The sequence below is a fragment of the Apodemus sylvaticus genome, chromosome 7 (genome assembly GCF_947179515.1).
Source record: "Apodemus sylvaticus chromosome 7, mApoSyl1.1, whole genome shotgun sequence".
NCBI lineage: Eukaryota > Metazoa > Chordata > Mammalia > Rodentia > Muridae > Apodemus > Apodemus sylvaticus.
In genome coordinates this window covers 4958417-4977284 of record NC_067478.1, presented here as the reverse complement: position 1 = coordinate 4977284, position 18868 = coordinate 4958417, and the positions used below count along the sequence as shown (strand labels likewise).

General features: G+C 54.7%; 2 protein-coding genes across 2 annotated transcripts in view; one reads left to right on the top strand and one right to left on the bottom strand.

Annotated features, from left to right (window-relative positions):
• The window catches only part of Dlec1 (DLEC1 cilia and flagella associated protein), a 57864-nt gene extending 55405 nt beyond the window's left edge, over positions 1-2459 (top strand). Inside the window, exons 34-37 of the mRNA XM_052187006.1 lie at positions 747-908; positions 1756-1909; positions 2106-2229; positions 2314-2459. Of these exons, the coding sequence (XP_052042966.1) occupies positions 747-908; positions 1756-1909; positions 2106-2229; positions 2314-2437 (564 nt within the window). The 3' untranslated portion in view covers positions 2438-2459. The remainder of the gene's footprint in view (positions 1-746; positions 909-1755; positions 1910-2105; positions 2230-2313) is intronic.
• Positions 2460-2761: 302 nt separating this feature from the next.
• LOC127688413 (3-ketoacyl-CoA thiolase B, peroxisomal-like) lies at positions 2762-11995 on the bottom strand. The gene is made up of 12 exons (XM_052187005.1): positions 11789-11995; positions 11557-11650; positions 10744-10801; positions 8869-8948; positions 8588-8630; positions 6504-6602; positions 5290-5370; positions 4344-4534; positions 4018-4197; positions 3682-3737; positions 3427-3572; positions 2762-3113 (listed from the first exon to the last, which is right to left on the bottom strand). The coding sequence occupies exons 1-12, from the start codon at positions 11957-11959 to the stop codon at positions 3038-3040; spliced, it is 1275 nt and encodes a 424-aa protein (XP_052042965.1). The 5' UTR covers positions 11960-11995; the 3' UTR covers positions 2762-3037.
• Positions 11996-18868: the final 6873 nt, after the last annotated feature.

Genomic DNA, 18868 nt, shown 5'->3' with positions numbered 1-18868 from the left:
TCCAGCCAGCCAGAGCTCTGAACTCCCAAGGGCCAACCAAGCCCCAAGGGTGACCTCTGACCGCCCAGAGCTGCCTCTGCGCCTCCTCCTGGCCCTAGACAATGGTTTCCAAGCCTGGGAACAGCAGCCTTGAGAATGCTTACATCAAGTACGTGCCCTCAGGCCCCCTCCAGGCCCCCACCAGGCCCCCTCGCTGTGTCAAGGTCGTGTAGCAAATGCCTCAGCTGATTCTGAGAGCTACCACAGGGCTATCTTCAGGGCCAGGAGCCCAAGGCCCACTTTAGTTAGGTCTCCTGCGTACTGTTTGCAGCCCAGGTCATGTTTCCACAGCCTGACTCGCCACAGCAGCCAGAAGCACCATGAAAAGCTGCCTTGGATGTCCTGTTTCAGACCCTAGCGGGTCCCTCATGTCCTCAGGATAAAAACGGCTTTTCATTGGCACACATATACACACCACCTCAGTCCAGGTTGTGCTCAGTGAAAAGGGCAGTTTCCTTACTCAGTCCCCTCGGGTAGACTCCTGGGGATAAGGAAGGTGGACCTCTGCTGAGCAGGTACTGGGCGCACAGCAGGTGTGTGCAGGCACTGGGGACCAAATGCTCCACGAGGGGGCGCTGCTGAGCTGTGAGCTGGGCAGCCGAGCCTCTCTGGGCTCCACAAACCCCAGAAGCTAGGACCTGTTCAAACAGCTAGGTCTTGGTTGGGCCAGCAGGGGCTGAGTGACCCTGCGTCCACATCTAACTCAGGTGGATGTGTCCTTCTCACTGTCCCTGGAGCTGCTGTCCTACCAGAAGCTCTCAGCCGACCAGATGTTACCTGGAGTGGTCATTCAGGAGAGTGAGAACGGGGAAAGGAAGATGGTGTTCACACAGAATCTGCTCCTGAGCTTCACCAACCAGTCTGTTCAGGCATGTTCTAGGCTGCCCCTGCCACTGTCACGCCCCGCCCCTCCCCCGAGGGGCAGGGACTGCAGGGGGGAATCCGGGGTGGGGGCTCCCCGGAAGAAGTGACAGGTGAAGCCTGCTTCTTGTTTAACCAAGTGAAGACGGAGAGACCTAGGGTGTGGCCTCCTTGGTGAGCACCCGAGGAAGAGGTGAGGGACACTCCTCGGCTCCTGAAGGGCTCTGGATGCCAGACCGAGCAGCACTGACCAGGTCACACACACACACACACACACACACACACACACACACACGTCACTGTGGAGCTGAGGGAGTCAGAGTGTCTAGCTGGAGATGGAGGAGAGACCCGTGAGATGCCAGGAAGACCCTGTAGAGCAGAGTAGTGGACCCCTGAAGCCGGAAACCCTGGGCAGCACCCCAGCTGGGAACCTCGGGCGGCAGCCGGGGCCAAAGTGAAGTTGCTCATGGCGGTGCCTAAGTGACTCGGGGCACCTGAGGAGCCTCTGACTACTTGGCTCAGGGTCTAGTGAGTGGAGGGGTGTGCCTTGGACCCCCATAGGAGGAAGGAGACAAGGAAGGAGGTCAGATGGCTGGCTGACCTATTTTCGGGGAGCCAGCCGAGTACACGGCTCCACGGGAGAGAGGCCGCAGGGTGTCCTTCCGGCCCCGCAGGATTCCACCTGCCCCCCTCCCTGGCTTTGGTGGCCGTGCCAACCCGCTGCTGCCCCAGCTCTGTTCAGAAGTTCACCTCTTGGGGGAGGTGGGGTACCGTGTCCCAGGGCCCCAGCTCAGAACACCACCCCAGGGGCACGGTCGCCCCACCCGCCACTGAATCGCAGGCTTGGGCTCCCAGGAGGTGCCCCTGCGGGCCTTCGTCACCCTGCCAGCGCTGCAGCTCTCCACCAGCTGGGTGGACTTCGGGACCTGCTTTGTGAACCAGCAGCACACCCGGGAGATCTTCCTGATGAACCTCAGTAGCTGCCTGAGCTACTGGACGGTGCTGATGGGTATGCCCGGCTCTCCCCTGCGCCGCTGCTCCTGGATGGGACTGAGCAAGACCCCTAGGAGGGGCTGTTGAGTCCTGTCCAGGTAGACTGGCTCCCTAGGGCTGGTGGCACCTGAGCTTCTAGAGTCCCTGACTGCCCTGGCCTGGGTTGCTGGCAGGACCCGAGAGGCTCATTGGGTCCTTTCTTCCTGGTGTAGGACAGGAGGAGCCAGCCAGGGAGGACCACGCATTCGGGGTCTCCCCAGGCAGTGGACTGCTGGAGGCCCGAGCCACCAATGCACCCCCTACCTCCAGCCCGCTTCAGGTGTTCTTCAACCCCAAGTAAGAGCTGCTTCCTGCCTCCGGGGCACCGCCCATGGGGCCTGAGTGGCGGCTGGGACCTAAGCTCACCTCCCCCTCCCTCAGGAGCAACCTCCTGTACGAGTCCACAATGGTGGTGGAAGGTGTGCTGAGCGAGAAGCCCTGTGTCCTGAGGCTACGGGGCCTAGGCTCTTACGACGAGAGATACGTGAAACTCCACGAGTTCTGAGGCTCTGCAGGCCTCAGCCCCATCTCCTATCCCCTCTCCCCCAACCCCCAGGTCCCAACCCCCAGCCCCCAGGCCGAGTGAGGAGTGGGGCTGCTGAACAGGGACACAGGCTGTGGGGCTGGTGGTGTTCCTAGGACGAGGGATCTCCTTCCAGGGTGTGGCGTGAGCCACATGACAGCATGACACTGTCTGCGTGACAGACAGGTCTCAGGGCTAACAACACGGGCCGCCACCAGCAGAGTGGCCGTGACAGTCACTACAAAGACCGTCCACAGATTCTAACAAAGCAAGAGCTGGACCCTGGTGGAATGACTGCAACCAAGATCAGATGACACGCGTTTACTGTGCCACACCACACCCACCATTCCTCAGGCCACTGTCCCACAGAAATACATGTGCTCCCATGGTCAAGGGTGACATGCACTGTCTTTGGTTCAGCCGACAGGACTGGATTGGATGCCCCATTTGTACCCACATTGCAATTGCATTTTCTAAATTAAAAGTGCTGTGACACACCCCTCCACTCCTGAGTGTCCCACGGAGATGGCTTCTGGACACGACTGTAGGACTCTCTGGGTAGTGCCTCCAGCAGCCAGGGCCTCAGTTCCCAGGGTATTCAAAGACCGCGGCTGCCCCCATCCCAGTCCCGATGCACATGGACACCACGCCATAAGCCCTGAGGAAAAGAACCCGTGTTGGCTCACGTAGGCAAACGCCAAACTATGCTCCCACCAGGCAGAGCTGCAGCAACAAGGGCTCTTGGCCGGAGTCAAAGCCAGCAGAGCAGATCTGTGGGAACTGAGTCCCAGACAGACACACACCAGGTGGCAGACACTCCGTTGGGCTGCTTTTGAAGCAAAGCTTCTGGAAGGCAGGTGTCACCCCTCCATCCCCAGTGCAGGACACCTGTGTGTGTGCTCAGCTCCCGAGCCCCAGCTACAGACACCCCAGCTCCAATGACCCCCACGACACCCCACGGGGAGCCTTACCGTCTGCCTCGGCGCTTCAGCTCATTGAGCAGTGTAACGACCTGCCTTGCTCCAGTGCAGCCCAGGGGGTGGCCCAGGGCGATGGCACCCCCCAGGGGGTTCACCTTCTCTGCGGGAATGCCCAGCTTCTCCACACAGTACAGGGCCTGGAAGAAGCCAGAGCAGCAGTAGAGCCACCGCCCACCCGGCACCTCTGTCTCTTCTCATCCCATCATGCAGCTCAGGGCCCCGGGCGACGCTGAGACCCAGGCTCACCTGGCTGGCAAAGGCTTCATTGATCTCAAAGATGTCTATGTCGTTCACAGTCAGCCCTGTGGGGAGGTATGGAGCAGAACTGACAACAACCATTGGGCAGGACTTCGGACTTCCCCAGGACCCTATCCCAAGCATAGGTCCCAGGAGTCTGATGTTGTCTTTTAGGGACAAAAGAGCGAGTCCCAGCTGACTGTAGGGTCAGGTGGGTCTTGAGTATGGGGCGCAAGCCTGCCTCACCTTCATTCTAGACTACCCACAAGGTCAAAGCCAGCACTCCCCAGTCCCAGACACAGGTCACGAAGGATCCAAGCACAGGATGAGAAGGAGCCAGCTCACCTGCTTTCTGCAAGGCCGCAGGGATGGCAAAGGCAGGTCCGATGCCCATGATGTCAGGAGGGACCCCGACCACTGCATAGGACCTCAGGACCCCAAGGATGGGGAGGCCCAGCTCCTCAGCCTTGGACCTGCGGGCCAGCAGGACGGCAGCCGCTCCATCACTCACCTGACTGGAGTTTCCTAGGAGGAGGGATGGGATGAAGAGGCATCAGGCCGAGCAGGGGAGAGCCAGCCCCCCGCCATCACCTTCCCAGGAACCCTGGTCAGCTCCAGGTCTCAGATGGGACAGGCCACCGCGACTGGCCATATTCCTGGCCCACGCTCACCAGCCGTGGTAGAGCCTCCATCCTTGAAGGCTGGCTTCAGTTTGGCCAGGCCCTCCATGGTGGTGCTGGGGCGGACACCCTCATCCTGAGACACGGTGATGGTTTTCTTGTCACCCTTGTCATCGAGGACAGTGGTTGTCACAGGCACGATCTCAGCATGGAAGCATCCTCTGCTCTGGGCGCTTGCTGCCCTGCCAGCACCATGGACAGTAAGACATGGGCATGATTGGTATCCCTTCCTGCCTGTCCCTAGCCTTGGTCAGCTCAGAAGAACTTGTACTTCAGGGTTTGAGTCGGAAAATACCTGGCCCTTGAGGAGCTGACTGGAAGGAATTCCAAAGGACACTACTACCTTTTGATAGGTACGAATACCTGAGGACATTAAGAGCCTCTCCTTCATCTGCCCCGGGGTGCAGCTAGATCACCTCAAAGGGAGGAGGAAGTTTGAAGATGCTGGCCCTCCTTACCATCCTTTTAAAATTAAATTTGTGTATGTGTGTGCATACACTCTCCATCCCACAAAGCATGCATACAGAGGTCAGAGGTCAGCTTTGGGAGGCGGGTCTCTCCTTTCACCTTTTAGGGGGCAGTGTCTCATTTCTGATGTTACTCTAAGTTCTTCTAATGGCTGGACAACAAGATTCTAGCTGCTTCTCTCATCTCTGCTAAGAACCCTGCTTGAGGAGGCGCCGTGGGCAGACCCCGTGTACTTCCCGCCTGCCCAGAGATCTCAGGCCTTGTACCTCTCTGAAGGCGGCTCAGCTTTGCCCCAGGCCCCTCCCCAGACCCAGCCTCTTCCACAATCTGGGAAGCCAGTGAATCTGCCCAACCCATCACGATGCCACTGTTACCTTCCAGATAGACATACTAAGTCTGTCCCTTGGCAAAACTCTGCCTGACCCACTCCTTCTCCAGCCCCGCCCTCAGCCCATCCCTCCACACTCACTTCCTCTGCGAGGCCAGTGCGAAGGCATCCTGCTTCTGCCTTGAAATGCCAAACCGCTCAGCCACATTCTCCGAGGTTATCCTAGTGCACAGGAAAGCAGGGGCCATGGGTCTGCGGGCCTGAGGGCCAGGGTCACGCTCAAGGACTGTGCTTGCACCCATGGGCATCCACGTCAGAGACAGAGCTTCCAGTCCTGCCCCGGGGACTCCTGGCTCATCATAAATTCTGAGTGCCCATGTCCACAGATGCTCAAAGACTCACGCCTCAAAGAAGGAAGAGCAGCCTGAAGGTGGGGCCTACAGAAGGAACTGCACCCTGGGTGTGCCATCTCTGTCCACGATTCAAGAGCAGAAGGATGGTGGGGATACTATCTGGCCTCAGTTTCTCCAGTGGCTTCCAGACTATCCTTGGAAACACACAGGATGTGGAGACAGGCCAGGCTATGGGTCTCATATGGTCAGCCTCCCAGAATCCCTTGCGCTTGGACACACTGAGGAGAGCTCACAGACATGGCTGCCGAACTAAAGCACTGGCGAGATGGAACAGACTTCTCACAGGCCTGAGTCCTCTCCTGCAAGTACAAGAATCTGAGTTCCCCGAGTCCACAACAGCTGAGGTCTCCCAAGGCTTTAGGGACTACTTCTACTGCCTCCCCTGAGACACAGCACCTCAGACACAGTTATGTAGAATGAGCTACATCTGGAAATTTGTGGAGTCAGGGAGGAGTGAGTGTGTGTGTGTGTGTGTGTGTGTGTGTGTGTGTGCGCGCGCGTGTGTGTGTATGTGTGTGAGTGTGAATGTGAGTGTGTGTGTGTGAGTGTGTATGAGTGTGAGTCTGTGTGTGAGTGTATGTGTGAGTGTGTATGAGTGTGAGTCTGTGTGTGAGTGTATGTGTGTATGTGAGTGTGTGTGTATGTGTGTGTGAGTGTGTGTGAATGTGAGTGTGAATGTGAGTGTAAATGTGATTGTGTGTGTATGTGTGTGAGTGTGAGTGTGTGTGTGTGTGTGTTTTCAGGGACGGGAGGCCTCAGGAAAGCGAGGTCAAGGGCAGCATCAATCTCATACCCAGTTCCTATCGAGCACACGACAGCCAGAGGAAGAAGACGAAGCTAAGTACAGCTAAGCACTGCCAGCGGGAAGGAAACACCCTGCTGTCCGGTCAAGGCCAGGCAGAACAGTGAGTGGACACACGCACAGCCGCCTGGGACACTCACCCCATAGGAATCAGGCAGTCTCTGGCTTTCTCGTTCTCCAGCAGGCGGGAGGAAATATTCCCAGGGTTCCCTCTCTTAGACAGGGACATGGACTCCACCCTGAGGAGGAACAAGAGGAGGAGGAGGAGTGAGCTCTCAGTTCTCATAGGAAACCCCAGGGACAGACAGCTGTGTGGCAAGCGCTAGGGGATAAAGATCCAGGGAGCCCGGGGGAGTGAGGTACGCTCTCTAGGATGCCTGAGAGGGGCAGAAGGCCCATGAGGCAGGTGGAGGTTAAGAGGCAGCCGAGCCTCTCTCCCTCAAGCTTAGCACTTTACCAGACACACTCCTAGTGCTGATGCAGGAAACTGGCAGTTCCCAGGCACAGCCTTCTGGTACCCACCCCACCCCACCCCCAGCACAGGGCAAATGCCCAGAGCTAGACCAAAGCTCTCAGTAATATCAAAGTCAAAGGGAGTAAGGAGAAATTTCCTTCAAACACAAAGTTAATGTCAATCAAAGAGAGACCTGACTGGAACAGGGAAGGAGGAAGGTCAGGGAGTTGGCATCCAGGGCTCGGAGAGGGTGTGTGGGTTGGGGGTTAGGCTTCACTACAGCGGATGACCTTAACCAAAAGTGTTTTCTGCCTCCAGCACCAGCTCCATGTCTTTTACAGCATGAGATCCCTTCAAACAGTGTCACCACACGACACAGACCCCATGGTGCCAGCTGATCCTCTCGTAACCTTCACAGAGATGAAGTAGGTGTCCCTTTATAGAGATGAGGACAGTGAGGTCGGAGTGGTGGGAGAATGTCCTCAGTTGTCCAGCCTGGACCACAACGAGGCAGTCTGGCCCCAGAGATAACCCTCGGCTAGGGGACGGTCAGGTCGTGGTGTGGGCAGCCTAGAGATCCCCCTGCTTTGTTCCCAACACGAGGATTCTGAAGTGACTGGGTCTAGAATCCCGAGGAACTCATGGATCCCAGCCCTTTCCCTTAAGCCACATCTGCTGCCCTCACTGTGACACACACGATGAACAGCAATGGCCAGGCTGGCTGTGACCCTTGGTCACCATGGTCCTCCTCTGTGGACTTGGGCTGTTTTCCTACCAGCACACAGGTCATGGCAACCCGGTGCAGGCAGCCAGGACCTGACCATAGGCCAGCAATGCTTCCTATCAAAAGCATTCTACAGAACTGACCGCTAGCTCTGAAGCCTGCCAAGGCCTCCCTTAACTGTCTTTCCAGCTTTGGACAATTTCAAGTCTAGGTTCTAGCACCCTAGAGATAGGGATGCAGTCTAGGTGGTGACAGTGAACAGATACCCAGGAGTCTGTCCCTCGGAATGCAGATGGACCCGAGTGCCAGGCTGGTGGCCAGGGAATGGCTGAGGAGGCAAGGCTGTACAATAAAAGCTGTCCTTGGGGGGTTGGAGAGATGGCTCAGTGGTTAAGAGCACTGACTGCTCTTCCTGAGGTCCTGAGTTCAATTCCCAGCAACCACATGGTGGCTCACAACCATCTATAATGAGATCTGATGCCCTCATCTGGTGTGTCTGAAGACAGCTACAGTGTACTCACATACTATGTGTCTGTCTGTCTGTATGTATGTATGTTTGCATGTATGTATGTATGTATGTATGTTTAAAAAGCTTTCCCTGGCTTACGATGGCTCCCAACCTAAGACCCTCTTGCCTCACTAGCTGGGATGGACAGGTATAAGCCACTATGCCCTGCTCTGTATGTGTCTGAGTTCAGAGAACAAAAACAGATATTCCTCTCTCTACAGGCAAAGAGAACACACAGTGTCCCGGGGGCACTCTCAAGTGTGGTGCTTTCTCAACAGGCTTGCTTACATGTTCTACCCTGGCAGTTCCCCAGGGTACCTCAGAGACCAGTTCCCCTTCCTGCTTGTGCTGAGACTGGCCCATTCCTGAGCAGCCCAGTGCCTGGGCCACTCCTAGACACGTTTCTGGAAGGCCAGCCTATTCAGCTGTCTCAGTGGGCAGGGAGAGTCCTGGAATCACGGCCCCTCAGAACTGAGGAGAGAAAACTCAGTTTGATTGTTGCGTTGGTTCATAAGGTCCAGCAGGAAGGCAGTCTTACCCGCAGGCCATGCCAATGTCATAAGACCCATTTCTGATGCCGCCTGCAACAAAAGCACTTCATGACCATCCTTGGCCGGAGCGGGCCTGCCCTGGAGCTGCACAGCCCGTCCCCTCCCTGTTCTCGGGGTGCATTCAACAAAGCCTCAGAGAAGACCCTGGAGCACCTAAACAGGCTCGGGGTGCGTCCGTGGGTGCTCCTCCACTCTTTCTGCCTAGGGCCCTGGGGGTCAAGGACTGAGGTCAGGGTACACTCATGGGCACCCGGCAGTCACCACTCACCGGCAATGTTGGCCACGGCCTGCAGTCCTGATGAACACTGTCTGTTGACTGTGGACAAAGGTACAGTCTCTGGGATGCCGCTGCAACCGAAGGGAGATGGTGGTCACTGCACTGGATGTGCGGCCTGCCCTGGACGTGACCTTGTCTCACGGAAAGCAGGGCCCAGGGGGCTTCAGGGCCCCATGAGAGCTCCAGCAGTGTGTGTAGAGATCAGGGCAACAGGTGACCCCCTCTGGAGCAGATCTTTAAGAACGGAGCAGCTTCCGTGCAGACCTGTCTCCACAGTTACCACCTAGAGTCCCCAAGCACATTCTCATCCGTCCCACAGTTCCCAACACAGACAGCGGAAGTCTGATGTAGGCCGCAGACAGCCCTTGCCATGAACACTCTGCAATGAAAACCAGTCATTTCTGTGGTCCTCTGAGGACAAGTGGGCCTGCAGCTAGCCTAAGACACGTAGGTTCCAACGCTGGGTCACCATTCATCCCCACCTTGTCTAGCAGACACAGCGTTGGTCCAGTGTGGCCAGTTTTCTCCTCTGTGGAGTGTCTCCCAGTCCCCATGTTCATCCTTCAACCCCTTGCCCTGGGGCTCCCTGGGTTCCGCCATTGAAATTATCAGAGCCCCCTTCCAAGGTGACATACAGGCCTAGGCCAACGTGGTTAAGCACTAGGAGCCCCCCAGAGCCTTGAGTGACATTCCCAGAACCCCAGAGGATGAACGCACAGGAATTAGGATGGTTCTGGTGTGTAGGTAAGCCGGAGACTCCCTGAACTGCTGCTCCAAACCAGATTCTGAAGGCACCCCTGCAGGAGGATGGCTCCCTAGGCTGTGAAGATTCTCCTAGGTTCCCTAACTTCTGGCTACCGCTCTTTACCAAATTCATCAAGTTTCTCCTAAACAGCCTCGGAGCCTGAGGTTCCACTTGAGAGAGGCTGAGGGGCTGATAGCACTGTGCCTCATCAGATGCCCAATCACGATTCAGAGGAAGACTTGTTGGAAGGCCATGTCATGTGACAGATCGCATGACAGATCACATGACAGAGGGGCCACTCACTTGAAGCCTGAGGGGTTGAGGAAGGTAAGCACAAGGGGCAAGAGTATATTTGAGCAGTTTTAGCCAGGACAGGGAGAGCAGACAGAAACCGCCCTTCATGGGGACAGAACGGGCAGAGGAGGCACAGAGGCAGATAGCCCGGACACAGTCAAAGCCGGCTGGAGATGAGAGCACAGTTAATCTGAAGATGGACGGGGAGAACTCAGGCTAAGTCTAACCCTTGCCAGTTCCCAGAGGTTCTGTCTGTCTGTTCGTTGTCGGTCTATCCCTGATCTGTCACTGGCCAGTTTGCTATGACTTTTGACCCATGCAGCAGGAAGGACTGAGGGAAGAGAGTTCTCAGCCTCCACAGAGGAGCGAATGAACCACTGCTTCCCCGGTAGGGGAGGCCAAGAATATCAGGTCTCCTTCCCTGGGCTCCTGGGCCTGCACGTGGGGTGCCATCCCACTCCAAGCTGCTAGAGACTGGGTGAGCCTGGACCTCATAGGTCCTCAGCTAAGAATGAAAGCAGACACTGCTCAGTATGGCCACGAGATTATTTACACTCTAAAGGGGATGCGATAAGTTGGCTTTGTCTAAAAGTTAGGCCACAGAGAAGCTCTGACCCAGTCCCCAAGTCCTGAGTGCCTTGGCCACCGGCCCAGCGACACACCCCCTCTAAGTAGGGAAAAGGTTATTGAGAAGAGGTCAGGTCAGTGGACGCTAGTTGCCTCAACATCTTCATTCCACCTGACCTTCCACCACACACAGCTACATCCCCAGTGCCAGGGCCTTCAGCAGTCATGATGGACAAGCAAGCTGCAGCTGGAGAGATTACCTCAGGAACTGGGCGATGCGCGCCATGACGGCCCCCGCCCCGGGCTGAAGCACATTGCCTGTGGACAGAAGAGCCCTCACTCAGTGCCAGGTGGTGTCCTGAGGCCTAAGGTAAAACACGCCCCAGAAAGGAGACATTCCAGATCTCTCCAAGAATCCCAGCCTCCAGAGAGGGGCTCACGAGAGGCTGTGGAGGCTCAGAATCTGGGGAACAGGGAGCCAGCTACCCAACAGTGCTGAAGGGCCACCAGCATGCTCCTCTAAATCACAGGAAAAGACAGGAGAGACTAGGGTGAGAGACACGGTGCAAAGTCTGAAAGCTACGGGAAGCTGGGCTGTGGGCGTGGGAAGTGAGAGTTGGCAACTGCTCACCTCTGCAGGTGTCCTCCTCCAAGCCCTGCGTCGCTGCAGGGACGAGGGGCAGGTTGGCACCTCGGGACAAAACCGTGTCCTACGCTATGTTCTAGCTCAGGGAAAGAGCAGGGGTTAGGGCAGGGTGGGCTGAGCCCATCTGCACCTGTACCGCGTAGGTGGAGAACCCCGTTTTCCCACCTCCTGCGTTCTCCAGGAACTCCTGGGCTTTAGCGCTTCTACCGAGGGGCGCTCCTGCTTCCTAGCTCCTCTCAGTTGGCAGATGTGCCACGAGGGGGCGCCCAAGGTTCTAGGCTTGAGACTGGCCATCAGGAGCAGTCTCGTTCAGACCTCTGTGGTCCAGAGCCCTCCCCTTCAGTAACTCACATCTGTGCAATGGGAGACGGATCCCGGGAAGAAGGGGGGCGGGGAAGGGCCGGTGCAGGACCCGCGGGGAGCTCACCCACGGAGATGTCTCCTAGCTGCTCAGGCTTTAGCTTCACGTCCTGGAGAACCGCGGTCAACACGGCCGACAGAAGCTCGTCCGGGGTGGTGTCCTGCAGGGCGAGGCGCAGCAGCGGTGAGCCCAGCTCCCGCTTCCCCACCCGGGGATTCTGAGGTCACTGGACCCCCAAGGGCAGGATCCCACCGGCGCTGGCCGCCTTCTACTCCCCTCGCCTGCCCGAGGGCCTCACCTTGAAGCCGCCGCGGCCACCGCGGCCGATGGGGGTGCGCCGTCCGTGCACCACCACCACGTCGGAGGCCGAGGCCTGCGGGAAGCCAGCGGAGCAGGGTGCAGCTTGCAGCGCGGAGCTCGACTCGGGCCGGCTGGCCAGGTGGCCCAGCACTACCTGCAGCCGATGCATCGCGGAGGTGGGACCCACCGACTCGTTTGGGCTCTGGGTGCTGACTACAGAGATTAAAAAGGCACCGGGCTTGCACAGGGCAGAGCCAATTGGAGCCTTGCATTTTTCATAAGTCCCGCCTATCCATTCTGCAGCCAATCATAAGGAGAATCTTCCTGAGTCCACATCCACCACCAGCTCCCAACTTCTCAAAGCAGGTCAATAAACTTCAAAATCCCTCCTTCTTAAGTTCATCTGTATACACGTGTGATGGTGCAAGTGGGTACTGCACAAGTTCAAGGCCAATCTGGGCTAAAAAAAATAAGATTTTTTTTCGGGTATAATATTTTTTAAAGTTTGTGCACATTTTTGAAGCCCCTCCCAGATGTGTAAACTGGAACTTTGCTGTCCTTTCTAGCATTTTGCAATCTACACTGTAGGCAGAACCTCAAAGTTTTCTTTATTTCTGAAAATGAACCAGGATACCCTCCTCCAAACAGGGCCATCTATCAGACAAAAGGCAGGAGGTTCTGGGACCGTGGCGACAGCTTCACACTGTGGATGGAGACGGAGGTCCTGACTCTGATCCTGATTCTCTTTGGCTCTCGTCCCTCCTGGGTCCTTGACCCCAATGCTTGAGTATTTGAGATCCCCAGTCCTGATCTTGGGCAGCATACTGGCCGGAAGAACCCGTTTTCTCAAGGCACCGAAGCAGTTCTACGGTCTCCGAGACTGTCCCACGGTACTTAACACCTCTATATACATTTGAGATGCCCTTGTCTGAGGACACCCCTGCAGTGCCCGCTCACCTCGCCCCCTTAGCAGAGGTGCCTGACAAGACAAAGGACCTTGCAGTGTACCTGATACTTAGCTGTTCAATGACTTCCTGTTGAGTGACTGAATCGGGGCTCCCTGGATCTAGAATGTGTTACCAGCCTTAAAGAGTAAGACCGGGTTCCCCAGTCACAGTGACAGATCAGCCCCAACCCATGACAATTACCCAGTGTTTACTCAGACCCCAGGAGAGCCCAAAACAGGAAGGGAGACTGGGAGAGGGCTCAGAGGGTAAAGTGGGAGGCCAGAGGTCAGATTCCCCAGTGCACACATCAACCCTGGGCAGGCTTGACAAGGGCCCCAGGACCTTAGTACTCAGGTGGGGAAGGCAGAGGATCCTTAGGGCAAAGTGGCTCCCTACCCCAGTCAAATAACTGTGTTCAGAAAGAGACCTCGTCTCAGAAAATAGAGCGGGCTTCCCGATGGGATCCAGCATCAACTTCTGCCCTGCACATATGGGCACACTCACCTGCCCACATACATTTGAGCATGTATACAGACACCAGCACACATATACGAGCAAGCACAGAGAAAGGAAGGCTTTCCAGGGTGGGAGCACTGAGGGTGGGAGCACTGAGGGTGGGAGCACTGAGGGTGGGAGCACTGAGGGTGGGAGCATTGGACCCTCAGACACCTAGAGGCTGAGCTAGCCTTCCATGTCCAAGGGCACAGGCTGCCTCCCAAACTTCCAAATGCTCTTTAGACACCCCAGAGGTTACACTGCACCGGGCCTCCTCCCTTGTCTCTGCCCCACTGTCTTCCAATGCTGGACTTTGTGAACCTCTTAGAATCCCAGGGGAAACCTGAGCTCCCATCAGCTCCTAGGATGAATGTAGAACCCACAGGCCACTGTTCGCGTGGGGCTAGGCCAAGGATAGCCACCCAAGACCAAAACCATAGCGTATCTAAGGCCTGAAGAGAAATGAGATTCTGTGTTTTATTCTTGTTTGCGTTTGTTTGTTTGTAACTTGCTTACACGGATGCTGCGTGTGTCTGTTGCAATGTCAAACTGTTGACTTCTTCTGCGTTGAGCAAAGCCGGAGAAGCTCACACATCAGAAGGGCAGGCTTACCTCCTCTACAACCAGGATGGCGGATCTCAAAGAACATCTCTAAGTTCTGCATCGCCAGCCCGGGTTCTCAAATGGAAGGGTGGAAGCCCCTGCCCTGGCACAGGCGCAAAGAACTGCAGACTCCAGGACCACAGAGCTTCTCCAGGACAGAGGGCAGGAAGGGCTAGCAGAGAGGTGACAGGGACGTCACAACTGCAAGTTCCAGGGCCCACCACAACGGTGGGAGGACCCCTAGCTCCACACCCCACATCCTCCCGGCTGCTGCCAGGGGTTGTGTTCCCTCCCGTGGAAAGGGTGCTTTGTGGCTGACCATTTTAGGATGGAGACGCTTAACTATTTTCGCTCATCCCAAAGACTGAAATTTTTTGCTTGTTTTGTTTTGTTTTTGAGACAGTGTCTCAGGCACCTTGGGCTAGCCTTGACCTGCATATGCAGTTGAGAATGACCTTGAGCTAACTTTCTGAGTGTTGGGGTTGCAAGGTTTGCAACCCCACACCCTGTTTATTCAGGGTGCAGATGAGAACCCAGGCAAGCACCCAAACAACTAAGCTAAATTTCCAGACCCAACTTTCCATCTTTAAATTTTATTTTATGTGTGCGTGCATGTGTGTGTGTGTGTGAAGAAATGGACTTGCGGTTATCAGGGATGCATAGCAAGGGACTTTACGCACCGAGCCATCTCACCAGGCCTCAGTTTCTCTCATTCTTAGTGGTGGTCTTTGACGCACAAAAAGGTGTCTCATTTTTTTCTATTCAGCTCCATTTACTTAAGAGAAAAGTTTCTGCACAGGGGTCGTTAAGCTTTCTGGGTTTCTCCTCAGTGTTGTCTGGTGGGCATTTGCCCTTTTCTGTCCCAGCACTGAGCTGGCTCCTCGTCGTTTTCTTATGTGATTCTCAAGTTCTCCTTCAACTCTTTCCTTCTTCCTTCTCTGCTTCTCTTCGTCCTTGTCTCCTCCATTTTCAGTTTCTTTCATATCTTGAAGTATGTCACTTTGCTTTGTGCGCATGTGTGTTTGTGTGGGTGCACATGTGTGTCAGGTGTGCATGAGTATGTGTGAATCCATGTGATTGCCACAGATCAGCCTTGGGTGCGGTTTCCCAGGAGTTGCCTTAGAGTCCTTTACCCTGATAAAGCAAATGCGTGGAGAAAGGGTTTGTTTATTGAAGCTCACAATTTAGGTGACAGTCCACCCTAGCAGGGAGATCGAGAGAGCAGGAACTTAAAAGAGCTGGTCACATCACACCCACAGCGAAGAGCAGATGGAGACAAATCTGCCCGTGCTCAGTTGTGCTTAACATCTCTCTACTTGTAAAGTGTGAGATCTCCTCCTCCTGCTAAGGGATGGTGCCGCCTACAGTGAGCTATAGGTCTTCCCACACAGGCCAACCTGATCCGGTCAGTGTCTCATTGAGACTGTCTGTTAAGTTTGATGGAAAACCCAGGCATGACGGTCCCTACTCCCAGTGCTTGGGAGATGAAGGCAGGAGGATCAGGAATTCAAGGCCCTCTTGGCTACTTTTCAAGTTTAAAGCCAGCCTGGACTAAATCAGACGCTGTGTATCCCCCATCCACTGATCAAAGTTTAATGGAAAGCAAGACTCTGAGGCGGAGGGCGTTCTAAATGTCTGCTGCAGCTACAACATTCTAGGAACAGCATGCTTGGTGAAGAGCTGAGTTTTCCAGCACTGTAATGTGGCAGGTGGCACAACAGGGCAGAAGACAGGTATTACCCACTAGGCATTTTTAGACACGAGTAACTGAGCTCGAAAGGGAAGAATTGTTGTCCCCTTAAAGAGCTATGAGCACAGCTTCACAGTTTCTTGTTCTTAACAAGGGGTTTTACACACACACACACACACACACACACACACACAGAGAGAGAGAGAGAGAGAGGGGGGGGGGAGGGAGAGGGAGGGAGAGAGAACCAAAGTCAAGTACAAGGGTCATGATGAGTCATTACCGTACTGCCCTATAGTCAACTTTGCTCTTAATAAGTTACCTCAGAATGCTAGCCTCCCTGGCCACACCCAGGGAGCTTTGCCATCTGACATTTTAGGGCATGTGACCTATGAAGAGGCAGGATCCGAAAACAGGCAAGATCAGGAACGTGCAGCCCTCTGTATACAACAGCATTGTCCCCAGTAAGACCCAGTGACTTCCCAAGTTCAAGCTCACTCTTGCTTTGGAAGAGATCCCTTGTGCCGCAGAGAGTAAGCCTTCCCCTCACTCTCACCTCCTGCTCCTACTTGTTGGTCAAGGGTGAGCCCTGTGTGCTCCTCAGCAGAGGGACTGTCACACTCCATCTGGGGATGGAGTTGTAGCTCAGCTGGTAAAGGGCTCGCCCAACACGCACAAGCCACAGTTTAATGCCCAGCACTTCGCAGAGGTAAACAAGGTGTGGCTGTGCGGGCTTGCTCCTACCAGGCCTGAGGAGGTGGAATACCTGGAGGGCATGAGGAGGTGGAGCGGCAGAACCCCCAAGGTTACCCACGGTCATGTGGTGACTTGAGCACAGTCTATGATACCTGTCTCAAGACATTTTAAAAATTCGAAATTTTAAACAGTTAATCACTGTTTCCAACTAAAATTTATATTCAAACAAAAATGAAACTTCTCATTTAATCTAGCCCTTGATTTATAAAAGGAAAAAATGAGGCCCAGTGACTTTGCAGTGGAGATGGGACCTGAGTCCAGAATCTTGACTTTTTTTTTTTTAATGTATGCACTGTCTCTGGGCATCGAATCCCACTACAGATGGTTGTGAGCCACCAAGTGGGTTCTGGGAATTTGAACTCAGGACCACCTGGAAGAGAGCAGTCAGTGCTCTTAACCGCTGAGCCATCTTTCCAGCTCCCCAAGAATCTTGACTTTTGATCTAATTCCCTCCCCATCCTTGACACAGCAGCTTCGTAAAAGACAAACTGTATCTAGAAAGGTGATTCCCTCGGGTCTAGCACCAGATGGTCTGCTCCCTGTGCTAGCACATTGGAGAATCTCAGGAAAAGAGCATGCATTTTGTGCCTGCCTGCTTGTGCATTTGTGTGTGTGTGTGTGTGTGTGTGTGTGTGTGTGTCTGTGTGTGTGTGTGTGTGTGTGTGTGTGTGTGTTAAGAGACATTCAAGCCGGATGGTGGTGGTGCACGCTTGTAATCCCAGCACTCTGGGAGGCAGAGGCAGGCGGATTTCTGAGTTTGAGGCCAGCCTGGTTTACAGAGTGAGTTCCAGGGCAGCCAGGGCTATACAGAGAAACCCTGTCTCGAAAAAAAACCAAATCCAAAAACCGAGAGAGAGAGAGAGAGAGAGAGAGAGAGAGAGAGAGAGAGAGAGAGAGAGTCATATAGAAGGATGCGACCTCACATTCAGAATGGCCTTTAAACAGACTTTGAGTAGCTTTCTCACCAGTCTGAAGTCCTGGAACCTTCTAGAGCCCTAGGTCCCATTAAGAAAGCCTCTCTACTAGGATCAGTTAAAGTCAGTAATATCATTATTTTATCCCTGAAAACCCCTCAGAATGTTTTACTTAATGTTTTTAAAACCTTTAAGTTTTTTTTATTTAATTTGTTTCATATAATATATTTGATCATAATTAGTTCCTCCCCCGACTCCTCCCAGACCCTCCCTACCTACCCAGCGTCATGTTCTTGAATTCCCCGGAGACTCCCCTGTCACCTAGAAGGACCGGCTACTTGCCAGTCTGAGCTGATTTACTTGGGCAGGGTGCCTCAGGAAGAGAGAGGGAGATGATTCAACAAAGCCCTGTGTGGACCGCTCCCATGATCAGCCTTTGAGCCTGCCTCGACTGTCCTAAGGAGAATCTAGAATGTGTCTTAGGCCTTACAGCTGTAAGATGGGGCATTAAATAAAGGGATTTTCTGTCCCCGAGTGATAGAACCCAGCCTTGGACCAGGGCCATCTTTGTGCAGAGAGCCCCATTTCTGACTCTGTCTATGCTTCTGGCTGGCGGGGTATCCACTGTGACCTTAGCACAGTGCCCGGTCCACTGCTCCTGTGCTCCAACCTTTCCCCCACTTAGAGGAGGATGTGTTACCAGGCCCAAAACCAAGGGCTTCGGGACTAGAGCAAAGGTTCTTTGTGGCCTGATATTTTCAACCAAGGTGAGCCTGTTGCTTTCCTGGTGAAAGTGTGGACTCTGGCCTCCTATGTCAGGTAAATAACCACACTGAGCGGGACTTCTCCCCTCTGGCTTGTTATGCAACCCTGAACTCTGGGACTATTTGATTTCTAGACCTTTGGGGAATAGAACAACACGTGGAGAAGGGAGCCCAGGAAAACCTGCTCATCCTGGCTCTGCCAAGATGAAGACGTCGTAGATCATCTACCTCCACACAAACGGAAGAGCTGCTCTTTCTCTCCTGGGTCAGGAACAGCAGCAACACTGGCCCGTGCCAGAACGGGCAGGAAGTGCAAGCTCTGGGAACTCGGAGTCAGACTTAGCCAGGGACTCACGGTCTCCTCCGCCTTTTCCCAGACTCACTTTCTAGCATCTTCTCCCTGCGCCTCACCTTGGCTTTCCCTCCTCCAGCTTGTCTGCCTACTTTCTGCTTCTCTGCCCATGCTGGCCCCACGGGGAGTAGTCCCGGAATGCTCTCCCAATCTAAACTCTCATCTCGGGGACTCTGCTTTTCCAAGCTCTTGGGCTTTCAATGAGGTATCTTGTCCCTTGGGTGTCTGTGTGCCTCCCTGTGGTGAGGCTTTGTCATCCGGCCCCACTGTCGGCCTCTGTGTTGGATAAGCAGCTACTGAGCAACAGAACTGTCAGCACCTCGTCGTTTCTTGGTAAACCTGGTGCTCCGCAGCCGTCTGATGGAAACCTGGAGTTGGTAGACAGTAACGGCAGTGTATAAGTGAATTGGGGGGACATGCCAGGTGTTCACCACGACCCATCTGCCTTGAAGATTCCTTCAGAGTATGGCCTGAGCATTGGGGGTGGGGGGCCTAGGTTGACTGCACACCGCAGACACCCTGAGACGTCCATTTTCAGAGAATCTTAAGAAAGCCTGGAC

Bases quoted from the DNA above. Each gene is read 5' to 3' on its own strand.
- LOC127688413 (XM_052187005.1), bottom strand. From the start codon at position 11,959: ATGCATCGGCTGCAGGTAGTGCTGGGCCACCTGGCCAGCCGGCCCGAG. The intron at 8,631-8,868 runs GTGAGTGGTGAC...CTTTTGTTGCAG, and splicing joins GGCCGTGGCCAACATTGCCG to GCGGCATCAGAAATGGGTCT. The intron at 3,573-3,681 runs GTGAGCCTGGGT...GGCTTCTTCCAG, and splicing joins ATGAAGCCTTTGCCAGCCAG to GCCCTGTACTGTGTGGAGAA.